We start from the raw sequence: 26,955 nt of genomic DNA on the forward strand, positions 1-26,955 counted from the left end.
TGGTACTTGCTCCCAATCTAAAACCTTTCAAATGTCACCGAAATCTTTGAAGTGTGCAATGTCTGAGTTTTTCAAAGCTGCTTTTTGACTTAATGGGTCCCTTGGATCTGGTTCCCTTTATATCCACAGGTCTCACTGACATTTGCCTCCTGGGAGCCTTTTTTTAAGTAACTATTTCTTCTTTTGGCCTTGCCTTTGAACTTGGTCTAATCAGCCACATGAATCAAGAGGACATGTTGGAAATGAAGTTTGTTTTTCTGAAAGGTTAGCCTTGGAGCGCGGAAGGTTTTGTTTTTTCATTTTGTTTTAAATTTGTCCTGAAAAGAAATCTCTCTGAACGTGGTGTTTAAAACATTACTTCTGTAGCATTTCAGCAGGTTTCCGTGTTCGGGATGTTAAGGCTGCAGTTTACATAAAGCAAAGAACAGAAGTAAATAGGACACAGTGCTGTCAGTCTAGGAGCCTTTGAAAATAGTAAACCCCACTGTAAATAGACAGGATCTTGAGTTCTCGTTCTCTTTATAAATGATGACCATCTTTACTGAATGAAAGTGTGAAAAATACCTTGCTATGGGAATTTCTGTCCGTTTCCTGGGTGTGCTGAATGATAATGGTTGGAAGAAGTTAAAGGAATTTTGAGAGGTAGTGTGAAGCCTGTGGAAGTAAAACATTACTCTGATCACTAATATTGCCATGGCTTTTTTTTTAAGTCTAATCCTGAGTTAAATTTCTGTTAAACAAACCATAAAAATATCCCCCTTCCAATTCCATGCTCAGCATTGTTAGAGTTTATGCCTCTCACAGCCAGGTTTACCTACAGTGTGAGGTTTCAGCTTATTCAGATCCTTGTGTACCTCCCAAAGAATAATTGAGCAAATGCCTGATGCCTGATGTCTTTCAGCATCATGCGTCAAGAGCTAGAACTGCTTTGTTTCCCTGCTTTCAGTGACGTTTTCTTTTTGCTTTATCAACATCTCTGATAAATCTCTGCTCAAACTGCTGCTTCATGTGCTTAGGATCACAAGAAAGAAACCCTGAAATACAGCTGCAGTTTTCTGCTCCTGCAATGACTGAAGCATAAATGCTACAGAGAATCCAATATGGATGGAGGATAGGACAACACTGCTGAATCCCACTAGTAATCCCTGGTGGTTCTGGGATGGTTCCCTTAAACGTCATCGTCCTGCCCTTGGTTCCTGTCACTAACTGTTTGCGGGCCCTCTGCAGCCTGCTTCACTGACTCCAGGGATGACGACCTCCACCTCTCTGAGATACTTGTTAATTTTTGCTTAGGGTGCATGGTTTATGTTAAAAGGTATCCTCATTTTGAGAAGAAAATAATGGTTCATGGTATTTTAAAGGTTTTGCCTATTAAAGGTATGTATGTTGAGTGGGAATTTAAAAAATTTCTTTCTAAAAGAGCACTCAGTATAAGCCTGAAATTAAGTCACTGTCTTTTTCAAAGCAACACACAGTAGTTTTATATTATCTTTTTTTTTTTACTAGATACCAGTGAAATTGAACAGTCATGTGTCCACCATTAATACGTTAACACAGAAGGATCCCCAAAGGCATAAAAGTATAAAACCTGTTAAAAAAAAAGGAGCAGGGTATCTAGGTCACTGTCTTCTACCAAACATACCAGGCTTAGCTGCTGGGTTCTTTGCATTTGCTCAGGTGTTCAGACTTCAAAAGAAGCAACTGATGAATAGGAAAAGAGCATTGCCAGTGCAAGATGCCAGATTTATTTGCATAAATTATCCAGGTTGACTTCCAAGTTTAGGAACGTTACCTTGGAACCATCTCATTTTGTCCTATTTTATCTCTAATTCTTTTTTTTTTTTTGGAGTATAGTCGATTAACAATGTTGTGATAATTTCAGGTGCACACCAGAGTGATTCAACCATACATGAATACATGTATCCATTTTCCCCCAAATCCCTCTTCCATCCAGGCGGCTACCTAATACTGAGCAGAGTTTCCTGTGCTATACAGCAGGGCCTTGTTGGTCGTGCATTTTAGATACAGCAGTGTGTGCGTGCCCATCCCCAGCTCCCTAACTATCCCTTCCCCCATCCTTCCTCCCTGGTAACCATGAGTTCATTCTCTGAGTGTCTCTAATTCTTGTATATGTTATTGTCGTCCTCCCAAAAGACTTATAGAGTCCTCGAGAGCAGAGGGAATGGGTGAATTATTTCCCAGAACAGGCTGAAAGCGTAATGAGAACATATCTTTCCATTCCTAGAGAATGGGCAGATGTACATCCAGAAAAAGCCAACCATGTACCCGCCCTGGGACAGCACTTTCGATGCCCACATCAACAAGGGACGAGTGATGCAGATCATCGTGAAGGGCAAAAACGTGGACCTGATCTCCGAGACCACCGTGGAGCTGTACTCCCTGGCTGAGAGGTGCAGGAAAAACAACGGGAAGACAGAAATATGGGTAAATAGCCAGGCACGAGCTTCATGTATTTGTATATTCCATGAAGTGATAGGTACCATTGTAGCAGAAGACTGGTACAAAATTTCAGTGTCATCCTGAAGGCCTTGAGGAAACTGACTCCCTACCACTGACTCATTGGTGGCTTGCTTGTGACAATGAGTATTCATTGTGGACTATAGAACATACTAGCATACTCAAATTTCTTTGATTCTTGTGTAAAGGAAATAAGGTCTCTTAGGGTGTGAAGAACTGTTATTGATCTCTAACTGTTAAAGTCAGCTTGGAAATACCACAAAATTTTCATAGCGTGGGAACCTACCTGTGATCTGTGTATCAAGATATCACGTGAATATCAAGATATCTAGATACCTACATGATACCTTGATACCATGATATCTTAGATAAGATGCTGGACAGATAGCTGAGAAGAGAGCAAAGATCCATTTAATATCTCAATCCCTGTAATTTTTTTTAGTCGTAATGTGTTTGCTTAGCTTGTTGTTGTTCAGTGCTCAGTCGTATTTGACTCTTTGTGATCCCATGGACTGCGGCAGGCCAGGCCCCTCTGTCCTCCACTATCTCCCAGAGTTTGCTCAAACTCATGTCCCTTGAGTCAGTGATGTTATCCAACCATCTTATCCTCTGCCACCCCCTTCTCCTATTGCCTTCAATCTTTCCCAGCATCAGGGTCTTTCCCAGTGAGTCGGCTCTTCGCATCATGTGACCAAAGTATTGGAGCTTCAGCTTCAGTCCTTCCATGAATATTCAGGATTAGCTTACTTTGCTCTAAAAAGTACATTATACACAACTCATGTTACCACACAGATTTTTGAAAACTTCGATTCTAAACATTTGTTACCAAAATAGTTATGAAGTTAAAGGGAGAAGTAAACTATGAAAGTATAAAAAATTCTTATGAAAATTTCTGGGGTACAAAAATTAAAGAAACATATGAGTAAAAGCTGCTTTTGTAAGATCTGAAACCCAGAAAGTGTTTTCAAATGTCTGCGTCCTTTATGCAAAGGAGGAGACTTACCTTTCAGCTTCATACTTCGTATAACTCAGATTCTTAAGAATTCCAGCCAAAAGATTTTCATATGCCAGGTTTCAAAATGGGACTAATATAAGCCTAAAACCTAGATTTTCATGTCAATTGTATATTTTTTACCTTAAAAAAAGACAGTGAGAGAGAGAGGTACTTCTTAGGAAAGTATATCTATCTTTGCTTGCATCACTAAAGTAATCTTTAAAGATAACGATATGTCAAGATTTTTTTCTTAAAGTCCCCCGTGCTTAGATGTATTTAGATAATTTAGTTCAGGGTGTCTGTGAACTCATTCAGCCTGGTGAGAGATCACAGAAACAGAATTCCTCTTAGGTAGCTGGTTGTGCAAATAGGAAGTGGATAAATAAGTGGGTAATGTCACAGGTATGTGACTTAGTGGTAGAGGTTTACACAGACTTGTTGGGGGAGAGGGTGAGGCTTCAGATACCTCTGAGTCATAGAGCATTTGACCAGGCTCAGAGAAATAAGAGAGAAACTAGAGAAAATCTTCCTCTGTTTTTCCCCCCATTCCCATTTATTTTCCACTTTATGCCTCATTTTTTTTAAAGGGAAGAGTCACCAAATCTCTAATTTTTAAAGTTGCATACTATTGATTTCCTTTTCAATGAATAAAGGGATAACTATATTGTCAAGGCATCCTTGACAAACAAGTTGTTTTTCTATCTATACCTCTTAAAGTTGCATTTGCTTTCTTGCCAAGACATTTTTTTTTTAAGTTTATTCTTGTCAGACTTTCCATGTTTTTTGCATATTGGGATTATCGAGACATAAGCCCTCGGATCCTTGGAAGGATAGGATCCTTCCAACCTAGACAGCATATTAAAAAGTAGAGACATTACTTTGTCAACAAAGGTCAGTCTGGTCAAGGCTATGGTTTTTCCAGTGGTCACGTATGGATGTGAGAAGTGGGCTATAAAGAAAGCTGAGCACTAAAGAATTGTTGCTTTTGAACTGTGGTGTTGGAGAAGACTTGAGAGTCCCTTGGACTGCAAGGAGATCCAATCAGTCCATCCTAAAGGAGATCAATCCTGGGTGTTCATTGGAAGGACTGATGTTGAAGCTGAAACTCCAATCCTTTGGCCACCTGGTGCGAAGAGCTGACTCATTGGAAAAGACCCTGATGCTGGGAAAGATTGAGGGCAGGAGGAGAAGGGGACAACAGAGGATAAGATGGTTGGATGGCATCACCAACTTAATGGACATGGGTTTGGGTAAACTCTGGGAGTTGGTGATGGACAGAGAAGCCTGGCGTGCTGCGGTTCATGGGGTCTCAAAGAGTTGGACGCGACTGAGCGACTGAACTGAACTGAAGCCCTCGGGTCCACATTTAACTACTGGCAACCTTATATTTTCCGCCTTTGTTATGTTCAAGGTTATTTCCTAGTTCGCTTTTATTTATCATGTTTAAGGGTCAACAATTGCTTTGGACTTAGTGTCCCTTGCTTCTGTTGAAATCTGCTTTCTTAAAATTAGTTTCTCTATTTAAAAAAAAAAAAAAGATTTTCTCAGAGTTGCCTCTTACTCCACAGTCACCATCTAGTTTCCAAACATTGATATTTTCTTTCTGCTTTCCTAAGGTTTTCCCTGTTGGTGTGGTTATCCCCCACTCACTCATAAATGTGATGGAATCTGACTTTCCGTGGATGCTGTTTTTCAGCAGCTCTCTGATTTAATTTCCTCTATCACCACTAATTCCTGAATATTGATAACATTGCAGTCACCTGGTACCAGTTTTTCCCACTTCCTCTGGGAATGAGCCCCTATCCCCCACTCTTCTAGTTTTATTTTTGCCTCCATTATTTATTATTCCATAAACCAGAGAATAATGGTATATGTCCTTGATGTCAAAGGCCCTTCTCTTTTCACTAATCTATTTAAGCCATTTAAGAGTCAGACACAACTTAGCAACTGAACAACAAGAACAAATTTAAGCTTTCATGGGAATGTGTAGTTAAGAAAGTGGTATAAGCTTGTCACATCATAAAATTCTAGTAGTAGTGATGCTGTATGGTTGGCATTGCTATTATGTCAGTTTCTCCAATATCTTTTAAGGTCTGGTGGAAGGTACACGGTCACCATGACTTTGAATTATTTAACCATGATTCGTATTCAGTCCTGAGTTCAACCAGACCCTTTTGCTACTTTTCAGTTATTCTAGTTACCCATAGATGTAATGATCAGCAATGGGCTTCAGTTCACCTTTTTTTTCTTTTTAGCATGTGAACAATGCTGCGTTACAGTTTAGTTATATTATTAGTGGTCAGTCAGGTCTTCTCAGATTTGCCATGTGTCTCTTACGTCACATCACGTAATCTGAATTGTCCCTTAACAGGTCACTTTGTCTGGTTCCTTCTACATAATGATACTGAAATATATATATTCTTAATCCCTTCCTTGACCAATCTAATTAAAATTTCCCTTAGTAGACGGTCCGGCACTTTCCAAAGGAAGCAGGTTCTCCATGTGAAGGTAAAAGGCCACTCCCATTTAATACCCCTATTATCCTAGAGGCCCTGGTGGCTCAGCAGTAGAGAAGCGCCTGCAACTCAGGAGATGCTGGGTCAGGAAGATGTCCTGGAGGAGGAAATGGCAACCCACTCCGGTATTCTTGCTTGGGAGATTCCATGACAGAGGAGCCTGGCAGGCAGCAGTCCATCAGGCCACAGAAAGTCGGACATGGCCTTAAGGAAGTTTTGATCTCCAAATCAAATTCATGAGCTGCTGAGGTGTTTTGATAAAAGAAAGGTTATATTTGTGGATGCTGTGCTATTTTGATGATAACATGAGTGAGCAAGATGAAAAGGAACAGAGCTGTGCTGGAAATCTCCTGCCTCACCCAGCTCATCAGTTGGGATGTCGTTCAGCTCAGCGCTTGCCTCTCGCTCTGACCCGTGTTTCTTTTCTTCCTTCCACCAGCTAGAGCTGAAACCTCAAGGCCGAATGCTGATGAACGCAAGATACTTTCTGGAAATGAGTGGCAAGTGACATTTCTTATTCCTATTTGGGGATGAGGTGGGCATGTCTCTTCTCCTTGGCAACTTAGTTCACTTTTTTGAAAGCAAAGAAAATGGAATCGCAAGGAATTTCCTTAAAATTTCCAATGATGCTCGAGCATGAGTTGAATATACAGTCTGTGGGACCAGATACACACAGAAATATAACACATTTATAGCATTTACTTTTGAAGAAATTTTATTTTTGGCTGCACTGGGTCTTCATGGCTGTGCTCAGGCTTTCCCTTGTGGAGGTACGCAGGCTTCTCATTGAGGTGGCTCCCCTTGCCGCAGAGCTCCGGCTCTAGGGCACACGGGCTCGGCAGCTGTGGCTCACAGGCTCTGGAGTGTGGGCTCAGTACTTGTGATGCGTGGGCTTAGTTCTCCTGCCTCATGTGCAATATTCCCAGACCAGGGATCAAACCTGTTTTCCCTGCCTTGGCAGGCAAATTCTTAGCCACTGGAGCACCAAGGAAGTCCAGCCTTTGTTTTTCACGTGGTGTGAAGGCGCATGCCCAGGGCTTTTCTAGTCTGTCTACATTTTCATTTTGGAGTTTACTATAAACACCAAAGGTTCTGCTAATGCGTTGCCCTGTGTGTTCACAGTGTGTATAAATGCTGTGATAGGACACGTGGTCACACCATCAGGATACAAAGTGAATAAGAATAAGAATAAAAGGATAAGAAGCTGATAAATACTTTGCTTAGCCCTAGAAGAACAGAGTACTAACGCTGCAAGTTAGTCATCGCAAATGCTTTTAGGAACAAGCAAGGGAAAAAAATGTGTCACTGAAGACTTTCCCTTGCGTCTCACACACAGACACCGTTCCTAGAAGTTAATTTACGAGCCGTGTGCATGGAGTCTCGGACAGCCTGTCAGTTCTTCCTGTTGCATGTATATCCTGTTGTCAAAATGCTGTGTAAATGAATCAAATGCTACGACTCTTCAATCTTTTTTTTAAGTATAGTTGATTTACAATGTTACGCTAGCATCAGTGTGGAGCAAAGTGATTCAGATATGTCTGACTATATATATACGCACCCCCCACACACGTATGTATATATACTTTCACAGCCTTTTCTCTTATAGGTTATTACAAAATATTGGGTCTAGTTCCCTGTGCTGTACCGTAGATCCTTGTTGAGTATCTATCTATGTGTATATGTTAAGCCCATTCCTGTTTTATGCCTCCATGCCCTTCTCCTTTGGTAACTATAAGTTTGTTTTCTATGTGAGTCTATTTCTGTAAATAAGTTCATTTGTTTCATTTTTTTAGTGTCCACATATAAGTGATATCGTATAATATTTGTCATCCTGTCTGACTTTACTTAGTATGATCGTCGCTAGGCCCATCCATGTTGCTGCAGATGGCCTTATTTCGTTCATTTTTCTCTTTCACAGAGTACTTAGGAGGGGCTCAGTGATGTGTGTTGAACTGTTCAGTTGGGCTCACTCTGGCATTTGGAAACGCCTTTTCTTTTCCTGTGGTTCTCACTCAGTGACTGTCTCAAGTATTCCCATGGCCCTTCTGAGTTGCTGAGGAAGCCTGCTAACGTGGTGGAGCTGGGAGAGACCGTGTCTTCCGCCGGGGTCTGCGCTTCAGGGCACAGCTGCTGCTCCCTGAGCCCTCTTCCCGCTCTCAGCCTCTGAGAGAGCCCCCCTTTCTTGGTGTCCTGGCTGGCAACCCTGGCAGCTCTGTAACACCAGCCGTGCTTCTTCTCTGGCATCTTCAGCTTTTCCTTCTCTCTTTGGTTTCCACCTCATTGCCAAGACATACGTAATTATGCAATCTTCTCCAACTTGAAATAGGTATTTTTTAAAATGCTTTTTACTGTGCTAAAAGTCACATAATATATACTATTTCAGCCATATTTAACGGTACAGTTCGACGACACCAAGTCTGTTCACATTGTTGAACAGCTCTCACTGTCACCCACCCTCCTGAGTTTCTCACCTTCCTAAATTGAAGCTCTGTCCCCATGAAACATGAACTCCCATCCCTGTCTCCCCACCCATCCACCTCATAGTCCCAGGCATCTACTAGTGTGCTTTATGACTCTATGAATTTGACTATTCTAAGTACCTTGTATGCTGCTGCTGCTGCTGCTAAGTCGCTTCAGTCGTATCCGACTCTGTGCGACCCCATAGACGGCAGCCCACCAGGCTCCCACGTCCCTGGGATTCTCCAGGCAAGAACACTGGAGTGGGTTGCCATTTCCTTCTCCAATGCATGAATAAGGGCAATCAAAAAGTATTTGTTTGCACCTAATGTATATTGGGCTCCAAAATCACTGCAGATGGTGACTGCAGCCGTGAAATTAAAAGACGCTTACTCCTTGGAAGAAAAGTTATGACCAACCTAGATAGCATATTCAAAAGCAGAGACATTACTTTGCCAACAAAGGTCCATCTAGCCAAGGCTATGGTTTTTCCAGTGGTCATGTATGGGTGTGAGAGTTGGACTGTGAAGAAAGCTGAATGCCGAAGAATTGATGTTTTGGAACTGTGGTGTTAGAGAAGACTCTTGAGAGTCCCTTGGACTGCAAGGAGATCCAACCAATCCATTCTGAAGGAGATCAGCCCTGGAATTTCTTTGGAAGGAATGATGCTAAAGCTGAAACTCCAATATTTGGCCATCTCATGCGAAGAGTTGACTCATTGGAAAAGACTCTGATGCTGGGAGAGATTGAGGGCAGGAGGAGAAGGGGATGACAGAGGATGAGATGGCTGGATGGCATCACCGACTCGATGGACATGAGTCTGAGTGAACTCCAGGAGTTGGTGATGGACAGGGAGGCCTGGCGTGCCATGATTCATGGGGTCGCAAAGAGTCGGACATGACTGAGTGACTGAACTGAACTGAACTGAACTGAATGTATATTGGAATGCACGTTAAATTTTATTTATTTTTAATTGAAGGATGATTGCTTTACAGTATTGGTTTCATTCAGCAAACATGAACACGAATCAACCATAGGTATATATATGTTCCCTCCCTCTTGAACCTCCCTCCCACCCCACCCTTCTAGGTCGTTACAGAGCCCTGGTTTTAGTTCCCTGAGTCACACAGCGGAAGGTTAATTTAACATATGTCCTAGGGCTTCCCTGGTGGCTCAAATGGCAAAGAATCTGCTTGTGATGCAGGAGACCTGGGTTCGATCCCTGTGTCAGGAAGATCCCCTGGAGAACAGAATGTCAACCCACTTCAGTATTCTTGCCTGGAGAATTCCATGGACAGAGGAGCCTTGCAGGCTACAGTCCATGGGGTCACAAAGAGTCGGACACGACCAAGCAACTAACACTAACATATGTCCTACAAACAGATTACCTTCTTTTTTTCCCCTCTGTGCTATACAGTAGGTTCTCATTAGTTACCTGTTTTATACCTAGTACTGTATATATAGTTTGAGCATTCTTTGGCATTGCCTTTCTTTGGGATTGGAATGAAAATTGACCTTTTCCAGTCCCGTGGCCACTGCTGAGTTTTCCAAATTTGCTGGCATATTGAGTGCAGCACTTTCACAGCATCATCTTTTAGGATTTGAAATAGCTCAACTGGAATTCCATCATCTCCACTAGCTTTGTTCATAGTGATGCTTTCTATGGCCCACTTGACTTCACATTCCAGGATGTCTGGCTCTAGGTGAGTGATCACACCATTGTGATTATCTGGGTTATGAAGACCTTTTTTGTACAGTTCTTCTGTGTATTCTTGCCACCTCTTCTTAATATCTTCTGCTTCTGTTAGGTCCATATCGTTTCTGTCCTTTATCGAGCCCATCTTTGCATGCAATGTTCCCTTGGTATCTCTAGTTTTCTTGAAGGGATCTCTCGTCTTTCCCATTCTATCATTTTCCTCTATTTCTTTGCATTGATCACTGAAGAAGGCTTTCTTATCTCTTCTTGCTATTCTTTGGAACTCTGCATTCAGATACTTATATCTTTCCTTTTCTCCTTTGCTTTTCACTTCTCTTCTTTTCACAGCTATTTGTAAGGCCTCCTCAGACAGCCATTTTGCTTTTTTTGCATTTCTCTTCCATGGGATGGTCTTGATCCCTGTCTCTTGTCATGAATGTCATGAATCTCTGTCCATAGTTCATCAAGCACTCTTGTCTATCAGATCTAGTCCCTTAAATCTATTTCTCACTTCCACTGTATAATATCACATGCTAGTAAAGCAATGCTCAAAATTCTTCAAGCCAGGTTTCAGCAGTACATGAACCATGAACTTCCAGATGTTCAAGCTGGTTTTAGAAAAGGCAAAGGAACCAGAGATCAAATTGCCAACATCCGCTGGATCATGGAAAAAGCAAGAGAGTTCCAGAAAAACACCTATTTCTGCTTTATTGACTATGCCAAAGGCTTTGACTGTGTGGATCACAATAAACTGTGGAAAATTCTGAAAGAGATGGGAATACCAGACCACCTGACCTGCCTCTTGAGAAACCTATATGCAGGTCAGGAAGCAACAGTCAAAACTGGACATAGAACAACAGACTGGTTCCAAATAGGAAAAGGAGTATGTCAAGGTTGTATATTGTCACCCTGCTTATTTAACTTATATGCAGAGTACATCATGAGAAACCCTGGGCTGGAAGAAGCACAAGTTGGAATCAAGATTGCCAGGAGAAATATCAGTAACCTCACATATGCAGATGATACCACCCTTATCGCAGAAAGTGAAGAGGAACTAAAAAGCCTCTTGATGAAAGTGAAAGAGGAGAGTGAAAAAGTTGGCTTAAAGCTCAGCATTCAGAAAACAAAGATCATGGCATCTGGTCCTATCACTTCATGGGAAATAGATGGGGAAACAGTGGAAACAGTGTCAGACTTTATTTTTCTGGGCTCCAAAATCACTGCAGATGGTGATTGCAGCCATGAAATTAAAAGGTGCTTACTCCTTGGAAGGAAAGTTATGACCAACCTAGATAGCATATTGAAAAGCAGAGACATTACTTTGCCAACAAAGGTCCGTCTAGTCAAGGCTATGGTTTTTCCTGTGGTCATGTATGGATGTGAGATTTGGACTGTGAAGAAGGCTGAGCGCCGAAGAATTGATGCTTTTGAACTGTGGTGTTGGAGAAGACTCTTGAGAGTCCCTTGGACTGTAAGGAGGTCCAACCAGTCCATCCTAAGGGAGATCAATCCTGGGTGTTCATTGGAAGGACTGATGCTAAAACTGAAACTCCAGTACTTTGGCCACCTCATGCGAAGAGTTGACTCATTGGAAAAGACCCTGATGCTGAGAGGGATTGAGGGCAGGAGGAGAAGGGGATGAGAGAGGATGAGATGGCTGGATGACATCACTGACTCAATGGACATGAATCTGAGTGAACTCCTGGAGTTGGTGAGAACAGGGAGGCCTGATGTGCTGCGATTCATGGGGTTGCAAAGAGTCGGACACGACTGAGAGACTGAACTGAACTGTGTATATATGTCAATCCCAATCTCTCAGTTTAAAGGTATTTTTTTAAACTTTTTTCCTCTACAAGGCTTTCTTTCCTTTCATTCCCTGACACATTTCTTGAGAAAGTAGTTTAATATATTACTCCTTTTTCCTTCAGTACTCTATCAACCCTTAAACCCAAAGAATCTGGCTTATTTTTCAATCCATCTGCTAAATGGCTTTCTCCAAAAGAATGAATCCTCAAAACAAATGTTTGTTTCTAAGCTTCAATTCCCTTGACATCTCTCTATCGTCAACACTGAGAAACCTTTTCTTTCTTGGATTGCTTGATGTAATATTATTCAAGTTTTCCTCTTCATTTTTCAGCTGCTTCTTCATGGCCTCTTTTGTAATTTCTTTTCCTCCCTCCTAAAAAATGGGAATTCTCATCTCCAAGTCTGTTCTTCTTGTGAGTGCCATCTCTTCCTGACTTACCCATTCAAAATTGGGGGTAACATCTCATAATTCTTTATACTATCCTGCATAACAGTTCGCTTATAGCTTCCCAGGAAATGTGTGACTTAATTGACTACAAACAAGTGATTGGTTAAACTAAACAAATAGATTAGGCACCATTGCTATAAAATAAATAACCAACTATATAAAAATCAGTGAGCTTATTCAAGCCAGTGAACAAACGAAGATCAAATTACTTCAGAAATAAACAGTAATTACAAGGAGAATTTTTAAAATTCTGAGCTTTTATACATTTACTTTCTTATAAGGATTGAAATGGTCAGAGGATAAAGAAAGTATAGCAAGGAGCAAGGGAATGAATTCCTTACCTGTTCTCTCTGACATACTTTTAAATGTACAGTGTTCTAATGCACAGACTATTTTATATTTATAAACATACAGTTGTATATAGTCTGGACTATTATAATAGCTTATTAGACTATTCAGTCAGTAAAGAATCTGCTTGGGCTCGATTCCTGGGTCAGGAAGATCTCCTGGAGAAGGAAATGGCAACCCACCCCAATATTCTTGCCTGGAGAATCCCAAGAACAGAGGAGCCTGGTGGTCTGCAGTCCTTGGGGTCACAAGAATTGGACGCAACTTAGCAACTAAACCACCACCATATAATTTTTACATGATTATATTTGTATATTTTTCACAGTAATATGGATAGGGTTCCCAGAATAATTCACCTCCCTCCCTGAGTTCAAAAGTAATTTTACGCTTTATTTCCTTTTATTTCATCAGCACCAAAATAGAAATGAGTCAGAGCTTCCCGACAAATGGCCTCCTGTGCCAGTCCCGAGTTGTAAATAGATCTCTACACTTAAACCAGAACCTATAGGAGAAGGCAGTTGCCTCGGTGACCCTAAGTCTAACCCCTAATTCACCAAGCCTAATTTATTTCCAGCCCAGTTCCTAAAAAAAAGACCTAAATCGCCTATCCTTGAAGTATCAGGCAAAGTACTAAGCCCTGTAAGGAACTCTTTTTTAGGAATGCTTTATTATTGTTTTCTTTGGAGTATAGTTGATTTACAATGCTGTGTTAGTTTCAGGTGTACAGCAAAGTGACATTTTATCTGAGAGTTTGGGGTTTCCATAAAACAGACCCATGGACTCTTGGAGAAAAGACTTCAGTCTTGAAATGAGTGCTGGCACTAGGCTGGATCATGGAGGAGGGTCTCCACCTCCACGACCCTCCCCTGGCCCTTTGTCTCCCCAGTGTGCTTCCAGCCTGGCCATGAAAAGGCGTGGCAGGATGATTTGCCTCGAGCTTGTTGTCCAGCCACTGCCATGGCTTAGCCAGAAGGGAAACAATTGGGTTTAAATATTGTTAACGCTCTTCATTTGTGAAACAGGAGCCCCTTATTCTCGCCAAACCTCCATTTTTTTGTATTTTAAAAAATAAGTAGAGTAAGTAATCCAAGAATCTACTTAAAATCGCAGTTGTAGGAACTAGAGTCATGAAATCGTTGTCCGTATTTTAGTGATGATGGCAGCTCTGTTCTGTCTACTTTACCGTGCCGCTCTCTCATGCATGCTGGAGGGTCCATTGTACTGTTTAATCATAACTACCTTGCTATTGTGTATTTTGGTTGGGGGACCTGGGCTTCAGCCAGGGCTAATATTCTCACTGGCATTTCTCAGAATTCTTCCAGCCTTTTAGGAAGCTGTGGGTACTGTGGACAATTACTACCCAGAGTACCTTCACCAGCATCCAGAGCCCAGGGTAAACTGAACAAATGTAAATGTGATGATTTGATGTAGATGACTAGGTCCCATCCAGGATTATCTAGACATTTTTTAATTGCAGTCATCTGTTCATTTCTAGCCCTTTCCACATTGACATGTATAGTTTATAGAGCTGTATCTGATTCCCATGGGCTTCAGAAACTAAAACATAAACAACTTTCCAAAGCTCTTTTGCCTTCAGAAATCTGGCCAGCTCTTACCTGTCTACATTTTTTGTGTATAAACAACCAGATATAAAATTTCCTGAGACCTAATATATGTATGTGTGTATATATATATAGTTTCCAACTTACTGTCAGTACCACATTATTCTTTAGAATTACAGGCAAAGTATTTGCCACTTCCTGCCTTTTGTGGCTGACTCATCACTGACAGTGACGAGGAGAGGTCAATAAATACCTTAAACATTCCAACTTCTGGTTTTAAAAATTGAGAGAGGATATAGCTCAGTGTCATGAAAGAGGATGGAACGACTGAGCCAAGAATCCAGGCTTGTTGTTCCAATCCTGTAACAGGACACCCTCTGATAATTCTGTTATGGGACTAAGGAAAAACACTTCATATTGTACCAAACTTTAGAAATACTGGGTTGGCCAGAATGTCCATAACATCTTTTGGAAAAAAATCCGAATAGGCTTTTAGCCCAACCGAGTACTTGGGGTGCTAATGGTCTTAAAGCTTGTCTGGTTCCTCATCCATCTCTGCCCCTTCCGCATTCCCCCACCCTGGTCGCCCCCAGCTGTGACAGCCATATCCAGAAGGTCACTCTCACTGCCCTCTTCCTGCAGATACAAAGGACATGAACGAATTCGAGACCGACAGCTTCTTCGCTCTGCATCACCGCCGAGGAGCCATCAAGCAGGCCAAAGTCCACCACGTCAAGTGCCATGAGTTCACAGCCACCTTCTTCCCACAGCCCACGTTTTGTTCCGTCTGCCATGAATTTGTCTGGTATGGTAACTCGCATGTGATGCCAAGCTTCAGGTTATGCCTTGTGTCACATTTTTTGTTTGTTTGTTTATTTATTTGGCTGTGTTGGGTCTTAGTTATGGCACACAGGCTTCAGAGCACAGGCTTAGTTGTTCTGAGGCCTGTGGGATCTTAGACCCCTGAGCAAGGACTGAACGCCCGTCCCCTGCATTACATGGCAGATTCTTAAACACTGGACCACTGGGGAAGTCCCTTGATGCATCTTTTTAATCCACCAGGCCTGGCATGTTCCACCTTGGGGGGAGTGTACGGGAATAGGTACTACCTGAGAGTTTCCAGTGGCCTCCCCTGGATTGAGAAGGCTCAAACGGTGTGATTCTAGAGAATATTTTCATAATAGAGCTCCTATAGCGCAAGGAATCCAGCTCCCTTAAGAAAGATTTCAAGGAAACTTTGGTTTCCAATTAAATGGGAAGTTTCTGGGGGTGAGTGGGGAGGGACAGAAGAGGGAGAGATCTTTATTGTAAGCACAGTTTTATAGTCAAAACTGCCACCAGCTCAACAACCCAACTGTGCTGCTAACTAAATGTCTGCAGAAGGCAACACTTGCCCATTGGAGCTGATGGGTTTCTATGTTTACAAGGCTCTTGGGTGTCTTAACAGCCCTCAAACAGAGATTGGTTCAAGCCTCAGTAACCACAGCAGCGAAGGCTACGGTAGACTGGAGACTCAAAATGACTCCTATCTCTTGTTTCAGCCTCCCCCACTCTTTTGGGGTCTTCTATCCCATGGGTTCTTGCAGGATTTGTTAATGCACAACCTCTGGCTTAACCAGGGTATCCAAAGGTCAGGTAGACTTTTGGTGGATTTCCGTCAACTGTCTTCATCTAATGACTTGAACTCCTTCCCTTCTAATAGTGAGTGTTAACAGAATCAGTCTTAAGGTTGAGAATTTATTAGCTGCAACTGTTCTCAGATACTCAGAAAGAGGAAATAAAGTGTTATATGGATATCTTTGCTTATCTGTACTGAACTGAGTAAGACAGTGAAAATTTTTAAGTGTAGACATGGAAATTTGCTACTAGGATTCTGTGATCCATTTTTGGTTGGGCATTTTTTTGTCTGCATGTTTGTTTGGGAAATATGCAAACGAAAGGGAACAACTTTCCCTAAATGAGGAACAACTCCTCATTTATTGAATGTTCAGACTTTTCACAAAGCAGGTCCAAATAAGAGCGCACATTAACACTCTTGGCTAATAACAGACGAGGGCTGCTGATCAGAAAATGCTATGTGACAGTAGGAAGCTATGAGAGCTTGTTCATCTTTTAAATGTTTTTGTTCTTGGTACTACAGTTGACTCTAAAGTCCATATACGTATTCAAACATGTGCTTTATTGCAGGGGTCTGAACAAACAAGGCTACCAGTGTCAACGTAAGTAAGAAGGATTTCTGTTGTACTAGCATCATTTCTTTTGTTTAGTTGTCCCTTAACGTCTGAAAATCTCAAGCTATAGTTATTTCTTTTCAGAATGTAATGCAGCAATTCACAAGAAGTGTATCGATAAAGTAATAGCAAAGTGCACAGGATCAGCTATCAACAGCCGAGAAACTATGGTACGGACCTAGATTCGCCTTTGTCTGAAATATGATGATTTCATCCTGACATTGCCTTTAACAGCCCACTAATTCTTTTTTAAAGGACTTTTTAAAAAATTCTTTTCTTTTTGGTTGCAGTGGGTCTTTGTCGCTGCATGTGGGCTTTCTCTTGTTTCAAAGAGCAGGGGCTACTCTCTAGCTGCAGTGCTCGGGGCTTCTCATTGTGGTGGCTTTTCTTATTGCAGAGCATGGTCTCTAGGCTTGCAGGCTTCAGTCGTTGGGGTGCATGGGCTTTGTTGCTCCACAGGGTGTGGAACCTTCCAGATTTTTATCCGCTGTACCACCAGGGAAGTCCAGCAACTCCCTAATTCTTGCTCATAATGCACAATTCTTAAGTTTTTCCACGCGCGTCGATATCCCTAAAACACTTTCCTCTTCAGTAATGATTGTTACTGAGACCCGAAACTAGTGTCTCGCCCTCTCCGTGTTTAATGTCCCCATAGATCAAATCAGAATCCTGAACAGAGGCTGCTTCAAATGAGATATTTTGAGGATTGTATGAGATATTACACGTATACAAGACAACACAGGTGACATTTGTCACAGCACCTGGCGGGACTGTTTTCTATGCCTTGTCTCTTCTGTTCATATATAACAAGTGTGAGAAGTCTTCCCACTGCTCACACTAATAAACCGATGCCTCTAGAGGAGGCATTATATAATATCTTCCCAAGGTGAAAGCACTCGTTCTAGGTTGAAAGAGAAAAGGAAATATTTATATTAAATTAGGAAGGGAAGTCCGTTGACATAACTCTCATTTAAACGAATAACTCTGGTCTCCTTCCTGAAATATTAACCCATCTGCCCAGAGGCGGCAGACTTCAGCTCTCTCCAGGTTACCTGAAACGAGTATCTCATGCCTTTGATCCAGAACAGCTAATGGCTTCCTGTCTTCACTGGACATGACTATAAGGCTTAACAAGTAAAACTCATGACTTCCAATACACATCATTGCAATGTTTTTATTATTCTGTTCATTCTGCGAAAGTCTCTGCTAGAGAAATGGAAAGTGGGGAACCCAGGGACACACGAACCATCACACTCTCTTGTTCCCTTTCAGTTCCACAAGGAGAGGTTCAAAATCGACATGCCGCACAGATTTAAGGTCTACAATTACAAGAGCCCAACCTTCTGTGAGCACTGTGGGACCCTGCTGTGGGGCCTGGCCAGGCAAGGACTCAAGTGTGACGGTGAGTCCCACGCGAAAGGTGCTTGGCGTCCCCACCAACTGAACATCCAGGGGGGTGGATTTGCAGCTTTGATGAGAGGACGAGGGAGGGAGGGAAGATGGAGATGACTGGCTTGTTCAGCCAGCCCGGAAGAGCCCCGTGGTCCTGAATGAGAAATTCCCGGATAACAAGCCGCTGCTGTTCTTTCCCTCCACCTGCCACCACCCCATGTCTTATTTCCCAGAGAAGTGCACAGTCATTCAGGTCCCGTGTCCAGGCCCCTGGCCTGATGCCTTCTGAGGCACCCAGTCCTGGGAAGCAAGGAGGTGGCACGCTCCTCTGACTGGTCCCCTGCCCTGGCCTGTCCCTTCCTGACTGGCAGCTCCAGCCAGGCCCCTGCCACTCTCCCTGGAACCAGCAAGGACCATTCTGTCTGTGGCCCCATCGAGGAATGAGCCTGGTACATCTGCTGGGCTGCTGAAAAGTCCTGTACGGGAAAATTCCCTGGCTTACTGAAGCTGGCGCACCTGTCCCCAAAGCGTGCTGTGAACTCCAGCTGCACAGTTTAAGTGTTGGACGTGTCGGTCACTGAGTCATGTCCAGCTCTTTGTGACCCCATGGACTGTAGCCTACCAGGCTCCTCTGTGCGTGGAATTCTCCAAGGCAAGAAGAGTGGAGTGGGTTGCCATTCCCTTCTCCAGGGATCTTCCTGACCCAGGAGCTGAAGCCAGGTCTCCTGCATTGCAGACAGGTTGTTTGCCATCTCAGCCACTGGGGGAGCCTGCACAGGGAGCAGCCCAGCTCTGACAGGATGGCTCCTCCAGGTGACCTGGCCACAGAGCCTGAGCTCACGCCCCTTTACCCATCCAGCTATTCAGTCTAACCAGAGAAAAAGCCAGACAGCCTTCTTGCTCTAAAAGCCCAGGTTGCTAAGGCAATAACCTTTAGAAAGTGAGATGCCATTTCACCAGGATTAGGAGGTAGGGAGGAAAAATTCCAACAAAAACTATCAGAGCCCTTCTGCCTTTGGATTGGGGCTGAGAGGGGACAGAGCCTAGATAATGTGTTCAAAGCAAAGGTGCCCCACTCAGCAGGGAGCATTTTATTCTCAATTAAAAGATTTTTTATTGGAGTATAGTTGACGTACACTTTTGTTAATTACTTCTATACAGCAAAATGATTCAATTATATATATATATATACACACACACACACACACATTATATAATGTGCATACATTTATATGCATTTTTTAACATACTTTTTTCCATTATGGTTTATCCTAGGATATTGATGAAACATGCGTGTTTGCTAAGTCACCTTAGTCATGTCTGACTCTGCAACCCCATAGATGGGCACGTGCCAGGCTCCTTTGTCCATGGGAATCTCTAGGCAAGAATACTACAGTGGGTTCCTCTGCCCTCCTCCAGGAGATCTTCCCAACCCAGGGATACCCGTGTCTCATAAATCTCCTGCGTTGGCAGGCAGGTTCTTTACCACTAGTGCCGCCTGGGAAGCCCACTGATTAAACATAGAAACCACTTTATTTTTTGTGGGTGACCCCATTTTAACTTATGCCACTGCCTAATGTGTGTTGGGTCTTTTAAGTGATAAAGGGGGCTGACCTAGCAGGAGGATCGCCCTTAGATGCCTCCTTATCCACATCCCAGGTGTATCTGCAGGTCTGGTGGAGCCTGGAGTGACATCTTAAGGAAGGCAGGTGATGTTAGGTTTTTCAACTCATTGCTGAAGGCAAACCCACAGGTAGTCAAAATTCATCTGAACCAGAGAAACCTCTGCTGCCCAGGGACCACCACACACTTTCCTGTCTACGCCTGCTCAACGATCCGTGGGTGGGTGGCCTGGCATTGTGTAGAGTGTCTTTAGGAGTTCACAGGCAACAGGTAACTGGAGGATTTCTGAGTGGACAAACAGGACAGGAATAATCAAATCCACACCTGATGGCACCTCGAGTCTGATGGTCTTGGACATCAGGGTTTTCTTCCCTGGAGCCCATCACCCCACCTGCAGAGGACACGCTCGTCCCAGCAGTGGCTGCTGCCTCTGAGCTCAGAACTCCCGCTAGGATTCCTTAGCATTATTCCATGGCTTCCACGCCCTGCTCTGTCCCCTCATTTCCCAACATTCTTTCTTCTCTGTTCCGTTCTCTTCTTTCATTTCCTGTCCTCTGGCCTTCCTTACTTTCCCTCCCTCTCTTCTCCTTTCCTCTCTCCCACTCCTTCCTCCCCCTCGCCCCGAGTCATTCTCTGTTCTTGCTGGAACCCCGCGAGGCGGGGTGCTGTCTGCTCCCTCCTCATGCCCCTGTCTGCATCTCCACCTCCCACTCTCTCCCCTGGGTCTCCCCCCGTCTCTGCCTCCCTCTCTCTTCTTCTTGCTCTCCTGTAAGCCTACTGCCTAAGTACGGTCCCCTCTTATCCTGATCCTGTCTCCTTCCTCTGGCTGCTGAAATTTGCATGAAATTAGTCATCAGAGGAACTGTTTGCACTCACGGAGGTTCAGTTATCACCTACTAGGTTCGTAACAGGCTTCTGACATTTTGATCCTGGTGGGCAGGGAGCCTTTCTGCACGGCACATCAGAGAGGAGCTTAGATCTGGTACACTTTTAAACAGTAAGATGCTCAATCCCTGCTAACTGCCTCCCTCTCTCTGCCTTGCAGTCATGGGTAGGAAATGGGAGCTGGGGCTGCCCAGCATAAAACCTGTATCTGGGAGCCCAGGAAGAGTCAAGTAAATCAGACAGGGTTCAGAAGAGAGAGGCCATTATAAGTAGCATCTTTACTGTATTAAAGATTTCACTTCTGATGGGTTTTTTACAACTATCTATGGTTTATACTTACTTACATAGAAAATGCTATTTTGTTTTATTGTGAATGGTTTGTTTACCTAGTGAAAACTAAAGGTAAAGACAGCTAAAGTATCATCTAAATATTTCAATAACATTTTGAAAGATGAAAGAAAAGTTGTCTTTGGTGAGCACCTTTTGGAGGCCAGTCACTGTGCTCGGTTTGTGCACACAAATGGACGGCAGCCTTCCTTGCCATCAACAAGGCTCTGGCTCTGCCTCGAGCAGGAGTCGTGTCCCAGCATCATGACAAAAGGCACCTGCTGTGTGCATGAGTATCTCAGTGAAGCGGAGGTGGATGCTTAGTGGCATCATAAGAGCACCGCCCTAATATCTGTCTTCAGCGTCTCCCTCTGCGGGGAAGATGGTGCTGGGGGGTTGACAGTTGTCTGTTGGACGTACCTGCACCCAAAACAGATCGTGTTCAGAGTGTCTGGAAGTTGGTTCTGTCGCCCTTGCTCACAGCGTTGCTTCTCTTTCAGCATGTGGCATGAATGTGCATCACAGATGCCAGACAAAGGTGGCCAACCTTTGTGGTATAAACCAGAAGCTGATGGCTGAAGCACTGGCAATGATCGAGAGCACTCAGCAGGTAGGATTGGCTTTTAGGGGACAAGTTCCCGCAGTTTCAACTCAACAAGGACTATTTCAGTCCCTTCACTCTTGGACTTGTAGCAACTGTATGCGGCAACCTGGAATCTATTTCCAAGCACTTGCCTTGACCCTGGCTTTGATCTGCATGTCCACATCCCCACTTTGAGATGTTTATTTAATGCATTTTGCTTGTGTGGATCTTTGTAAGAGCTTAAATTCTTCATGGAATGAGCAGGGGCACAAACAAATGTATTCATTAAAATTATTGAGGATTCATTGCTAGCTTTATACCTCTATTATAGCTTTATTATATTCATAAATATTAATAAATAAATAATAAATATATTAAAATATTAATAATTATATATTATATTCATTGCTAGCTTTATTATAAAATGACTATGTAATAGCTGGTGAGAAAAACATTTGCTGAAATCATCTCCAAAATGCCCCCAGAACACTGAATCCGAGGCAGCTTTGCCTTTCCACTCAGTAGCACGCTGAATCCTCACATCTGTGAACCCTCTTTGAGACCTGGCTTTGGGACTTCCCTGGTGGTCCAGTGGTTAAGACTTCACCTTCCAATGCAGGAAGTGTGAGTTTGATCCCTGGTCAGGGAGCTAGGATCCCACACGCCTCGCACCAAAGAACCAAAACATAAAACAGAAGTAGTATTGTAACAACTTCAAGAAAGACTTTAAAAATGGTCCGCTCTAATAAAAAAAAAAAAAAAAATCTTAAAGACTTGGCTTTGCCTACTTGAGCTTTTTTTCCATCCATTGGTCTTTGATTCCTATTTGTGACTGAGTGCTGTGGGGAGTGTGGGAAAAACCAGTGAGCCCCCAGAAAATATGAAGGAAGTAAGCACGCTTTGCTGGTGCGTAAAATATAATAGATGTTCACAGGGTGTGGGATCCTAAGAGAGTGCCGAGGAGGAGGAGAGGTTTGGTTATCCTACATACTCAGGGATCTGAAATGGCTTCGTGACCATGGACAGCAGCATGCATGGTCCCGTCCATGGTGGGTGGGTAGGTGGGTGGTCTGACTCTTTGTTTGTAACCCAGGCTCGCTGCTTAAGAGATTCTGAGCACATCTTCAGAGAAGGTCCAGTTGAAATTGGTCTCCCATGCTCCATAAAAGGTGAAGCAAAGCCGCCGTACGTACCAGGACCAGGGAAAAAAGGTAGCTATCCCTATTCACCATGGAATTGTCATCAGTAATTAATCCTGATTAACCTTAACCTGAGTCGAGGACTTCCCTGGTGGCTCAGAAGGTAAAGAATCTGCCTGCAATGCAGAAGACCCGGGTTTGATCCCTGTGTCGGGAAGGTTCCCCTGGAGAAGGGAATGGCTACCCACTCCAAGTATTCTTGCCTGGAGAAGCCCATGGACAGAGGAGCCTGGCGGGCTACAGTCCATGGGGTCACAAAGAGTCGGACACAACTGAGCAACTAACACTTTCACTAAGACTTTCTGAGCTAAAGTCTCCCTTTACCTGGCCTGATAAATGATTCTTTTCTAGTTAGAAATTACTGACCTAGCCACCCACAAAAAGGCTTCTACTTCTAGAAGTAAAACCAAAATACAGCCCACTAGAAAAGCTTTGTAAGCGGATAGGGGTTGTGGGAAGTTGGGGTGGGGGTAGAAGATGGGGCAAACTTTTCCTCAGAATTTTAGAATGTTATTCCCTGCCATGGTCTGACTGTTTTACAAAACTGAATCCTCCATAGAGCACTAAGGTAGAAATACCACAGACCATCTTATTCTGTACTTTGAGTCTTTACTGGAAAGTTTAAGATTAGAATGGGGAAGAATAGCCAACATCCTTAACATTTATGACATTATGGAAGTTCATCCAGCCTCCTGTTGGAAGGTGCTTTTTGAGAGGTTGTGACTGTGTGATTCTTTTTCAATTTTTATTTTTTTAACACCAAAACCATTCTGTATTGAGGTATAGCCAATTAATTAATGTTGTGTGTAGTTTCAGGTAAACAGCAGAGGGACTCAGCTATATGTATACATGTGATTCTGAGTAGTTTCAACATATATTATAAAATACTTATTTTCCTTGGACTCAGAATGTGAAAGACAAACCTGGAGTGGTAAAGACTCTTCCTGCCAGTGCAGGAGACACAAGAGATGCAGCTTCAGTCCCTGGATGGGAAAGATCCCCTGGAATAGGACATGGTAATCTGCTCCAGTATTCTTGCTTGGAAAATTCCATGGACAGAGAGGCCTGGCAGGCTACAATCCATGGAGTCTCAAAGAGTTGGACATGACTGAGCACACACATAATTCCAACCACAAAAATGATAGGATAATTATGTGCTATGAGATGCCATCAAGTGATATCACGGTAGATAAATGTGTCAATCAACATGTTATGCATGTTAACTTAACACAATGTGATATGTCAAGTGTATTTCAATTTTAAGAAAAGAAATTTTATAAGAGGGTGAGAGGAAGGTTCCAGAAAAGTTGGTCTACAACTTCTCTGGCATGGGGTGAAGAATAAATTGTCTGTAAATTTTTTTAAAGACGTGTTTGGATTAGATTTGGGAAAGGTCTCTGGGTAAACCATGTCTCAGAGACAATCAAAATAGGCAGCATCTTGACCTGAAGACTGTGGCGAATGCTTCCATTCGCGTCTTCAATGATCTGCTATCCAGCTCTTCTTCCCTACATGGTAGGTCACAGAAATTGATGCCATTACGCCTGCAAGCCATGCAAGCAATGAGGAGTCATCTTCTCTCTAGTTCGGCTAAAATCCCTATGTGTCTGTGATCCGGCATTATCTAAAGTGCTTGTTCCTGCTGCAGAGATGGTCTTTTGCTGGTTGGAATGTTTCTTAACCTGACATTTTCCCCAGTCTGTCCCATAAAGAGACACGGTCCACCCCCCAGATGCCTGGCTTCCAGGCAGGAGGTGCTCCTTTTGCCCTGCAGGAACCCCTTTCTGAACTGTTGCAGATGAAACTTTAGAACAGGATATGAAAAAGAAAGCAGGTCTCAGAATAGCTAGGATGACCCTCCGCTGTTCCTTATTTCCTTTTAACCACTGGCCTATCATTTTCAGAGCCTCAGGGGATCTCCTGGGAGTCTCCCTTGGAAGAGATGGAGAAAGTATGCCATCGTCCAGAACCTGAGCCGAACAAAGAAAGAGGTTCTCTACGTATGAAACTAAAAATCGAGGATTTCACCTTGCACAAAATGCTGGGGAAAGGAAGTTTTGGCAAGGTATGATACTGTATGTAGGATTCTGTGGGCCAGATGAGAGAAACTGAGAAGCAAAGCTCTGGCCAGCGGAACTGAGCTGGTGGGACCAAAACCAGGCATGGTGTGCAGAGAGAGGCTTCCTGGGTGGGAGCTGTGATGTGATGTGATGTATGTTAGAGACCAGAGAGATGTCTGAATCAAAAGGGATCTAGGAGCTTCCCTGGTGGCTCAGGCGGTAAAGAATCTGCCTGCAAAGCAAGAGACCTGGGTTCTGTCCCTGGGTTGGGAAGATCCCCTGGAGGAGGGCGTGGCAACCCGCTCCAGTGTTCTTGCCTGGAGAATCCCCATGGACAGAGGAGCCTGGCGGGCTACAGTCCATGGGGTTGCACAGAGTCGGACACAGCTGAACGACTAAGCACAGGGAGGTCTTGGGAGCAGCAGCCTCTACTCCCTGGGGAAAAACAGTTCCAGCTATCTCACTTTGAAGGTGTTCATCCCACCAGCTTATGAGTGTGGTATCTTTGGATGCCAACGAAGCAGGAAGGTGCTCCGGCCAGTTCCTGTCTCATAGATATTTTTGTTTCATTGGTGGTTTTGTTGTTGTTTTGCTCCTTTTTTCAACCCAGAGTCTGGTTTTACTTTCCTTATGATTTTTTTCTCAGTGTTGTCTTAGCTTAGGGCTACTGTAATAAAATACCACAGAGGGGGGCAGCTTCAACAGCAGAAATGTATCTCTCCCAGTCCTGGAGGCTGGACATCCAGGATCAAGGTATGGACAGGGCTGTTCCTCCTGAGGCCTCCCTCTCTCCCAGGTGTAGACGCGGTCTTCTCCCTGTGTCATCACATGGCCATTCCTCTGTGTCCCAATTCCCTCCTCTTATGAGGATGCCAATTCTATGGCATCAGGGCCCATCCTAATGACCTCATTTGAACACAATCATCTCTCTAAAGACCCTGTCTCCAAATAAGGTCACACTCTCAGGTGCTAGGGTTTTAGGACTTCAGCATATGAATTATTAAGGTTCCTCTGGTGGCTCAGATGGTAATGAATCTACCTGCAATGCGAGAGACCTGGGTTTGATCACTGGGTCAGAAAGATTCCAGAGGAGCCTGTCCATGGAATTATTTGGAAGGGACACAGTGCAGCCCAGAATTACAGCCATAACTTGAGTATCTTAGGAAAAGTTTCACGGAGGAGTCCCTCCTCTCAATTATTCCCGCCGCTCACTCAACGTATGGGCTCTCTGTCATGGAGGGTGAGGAGGAGGAGGAAAACATAGTCTAAGAAATTATAATCAACTCTCAGTGACAAGAAGATTGTCAAGTCAGTGATTGTAAAGAGGGATGTCATGGAATACAGGCTTTTAGGTTATCTTGGCTATTAAGGATATCTCATGTATTAATGAAATCCTCAGTTGTTTTTTTATTTATATTGGATGTCACTTCTGGGAGAATTTTAGCCAGAGACTACTGTTCCATGAATTTGTGCAACCAAGGCCAGCATTATACTCAGCACCTGCTCACCAGACTTGGGCTGTAAAACTTACCCAGTTTAATAATAAACAAGCTGAAATGCAACTAGGTCTTGCCACGGCTGAATGACTTTGTGCTGCTAGTAGAGGTTGGGTTTAATACCAAGGAATTGCTTTTGGCAAAACCCACTTGGCCCTGCCAACTGTAGCCAGTAGCTATTAATTTGTTCCCACAATAGCACGAACCATCGCAGGCTCTCTTGGTGTTATTCTGAGTGCAGTAGGCAGTTTTACAGCCAGTCTTCATTAAAATGTAGCATCAACTAATGTGCCATGATAGCCTGTTACCAAAAATTGAAAGGACATTATAGAGATGGAGATTGCCTTTTCGATTTCTTAGTTTAAGTTTGGTTTGGGAAATGTTTTATTGAAAGAAGCAGTTACCAAAAGAGGATTTCTAATTGTTATAGAAATGTTTTTCTTTGTTCTCTGGATAGATTTCTACTTTTCAACATGGTTAACACAGCTTTAAGTTAAACCTATCTGCCTTAGTAAATAACCCAATGTACAGCTGAGAGCTTCAGTAGCCTCGGCTCTGTGACTAAGCTCCTCCCCATCAGAATCCCAGATCCCTGCACCCCGAGGGGACCCCACTGTGGGAACCCAGTGAAGGGGGGAACCCCAAAGCAAAATATATTTCCTCTTCTTGAACTCCAAAACTTGTTCTTATTTTTCTCTTTTTTCACTCTCTATAGATATGGTTCCTTATCAAAATGGTAGCCTGTCTATTTTGGTTCTCCATCGATTTTAGGCCCAGGAGAATAAATGGCTTGTTTTCTGGGGTTATGCTCGTTATTTCCCTGATGGCTCAGATGGTAAAGATTCTGTCTGCTA

The 26,955-nt window shown here is 43.3% G+C and overlaps 1 protein-coding gene across 2 annotated transcripts in view; it reads left to right on the plus strand.

Annotated features, from left to right (window-relative positions):
• PRKCQ (protein kinase C theta) overlaps positions 1–26,955 on the plus strand; it is a 155,281-nt gene that overhangs the window by 63,563 nt on the left and 64,763 nt on the right. For both annotated transcript variants that reach the window (XM_070380911.1, XM_070380912.1), the window contains exons 3-11: positions 2,246–2,445; positions 6,428–6,488; positions 14,948–15,110; positions 16,493–16,524; positions 16,621–16,706; positions 17,809–17,938; positions 21,264–21,373; positions 22,440–22,557; positions 24,450–24,610. In XM_070380911.1, coding sequence (XP_070237012.1) covers positions 2,246–2,445; positions 6,428–6,488; positions 14,948–15,110; positions 16,493–16,524; positions 16,621–16,706; positions 17,809–17,938; positions 21,264–21,373; positions 22,440–22,557; positions 24,450–24,610 — 1,061 coding nt within the window. The remainder of the gene's footprint in view (positions 1–2,245; positions 2,446–6,427; positions 6,489–14,947; positions 15,111–16,492; positions 16,525–16,620; positions 16,707–17,808; positions 17,939–21,263; positions 21,374–22,439; positions 22,558–24,449; positions 24,611–26,955) is intronic.

Source organism: Bos mutus, chromosome 13 (genome assembly GCF_027580195.1).
Source record: "Bos mutus isolate GX-2022 chromosome 13, NWIPB_WYAK_1.1, whole genome shotgun sequence".
In the NCBI taxonomy this organism is placed as follows: domain Eukaryota; kingdom Metazoa; phylum Chordata; class Mammalia; order Artiodactyla; family Bovidae; genus Bos; species Bos mutus.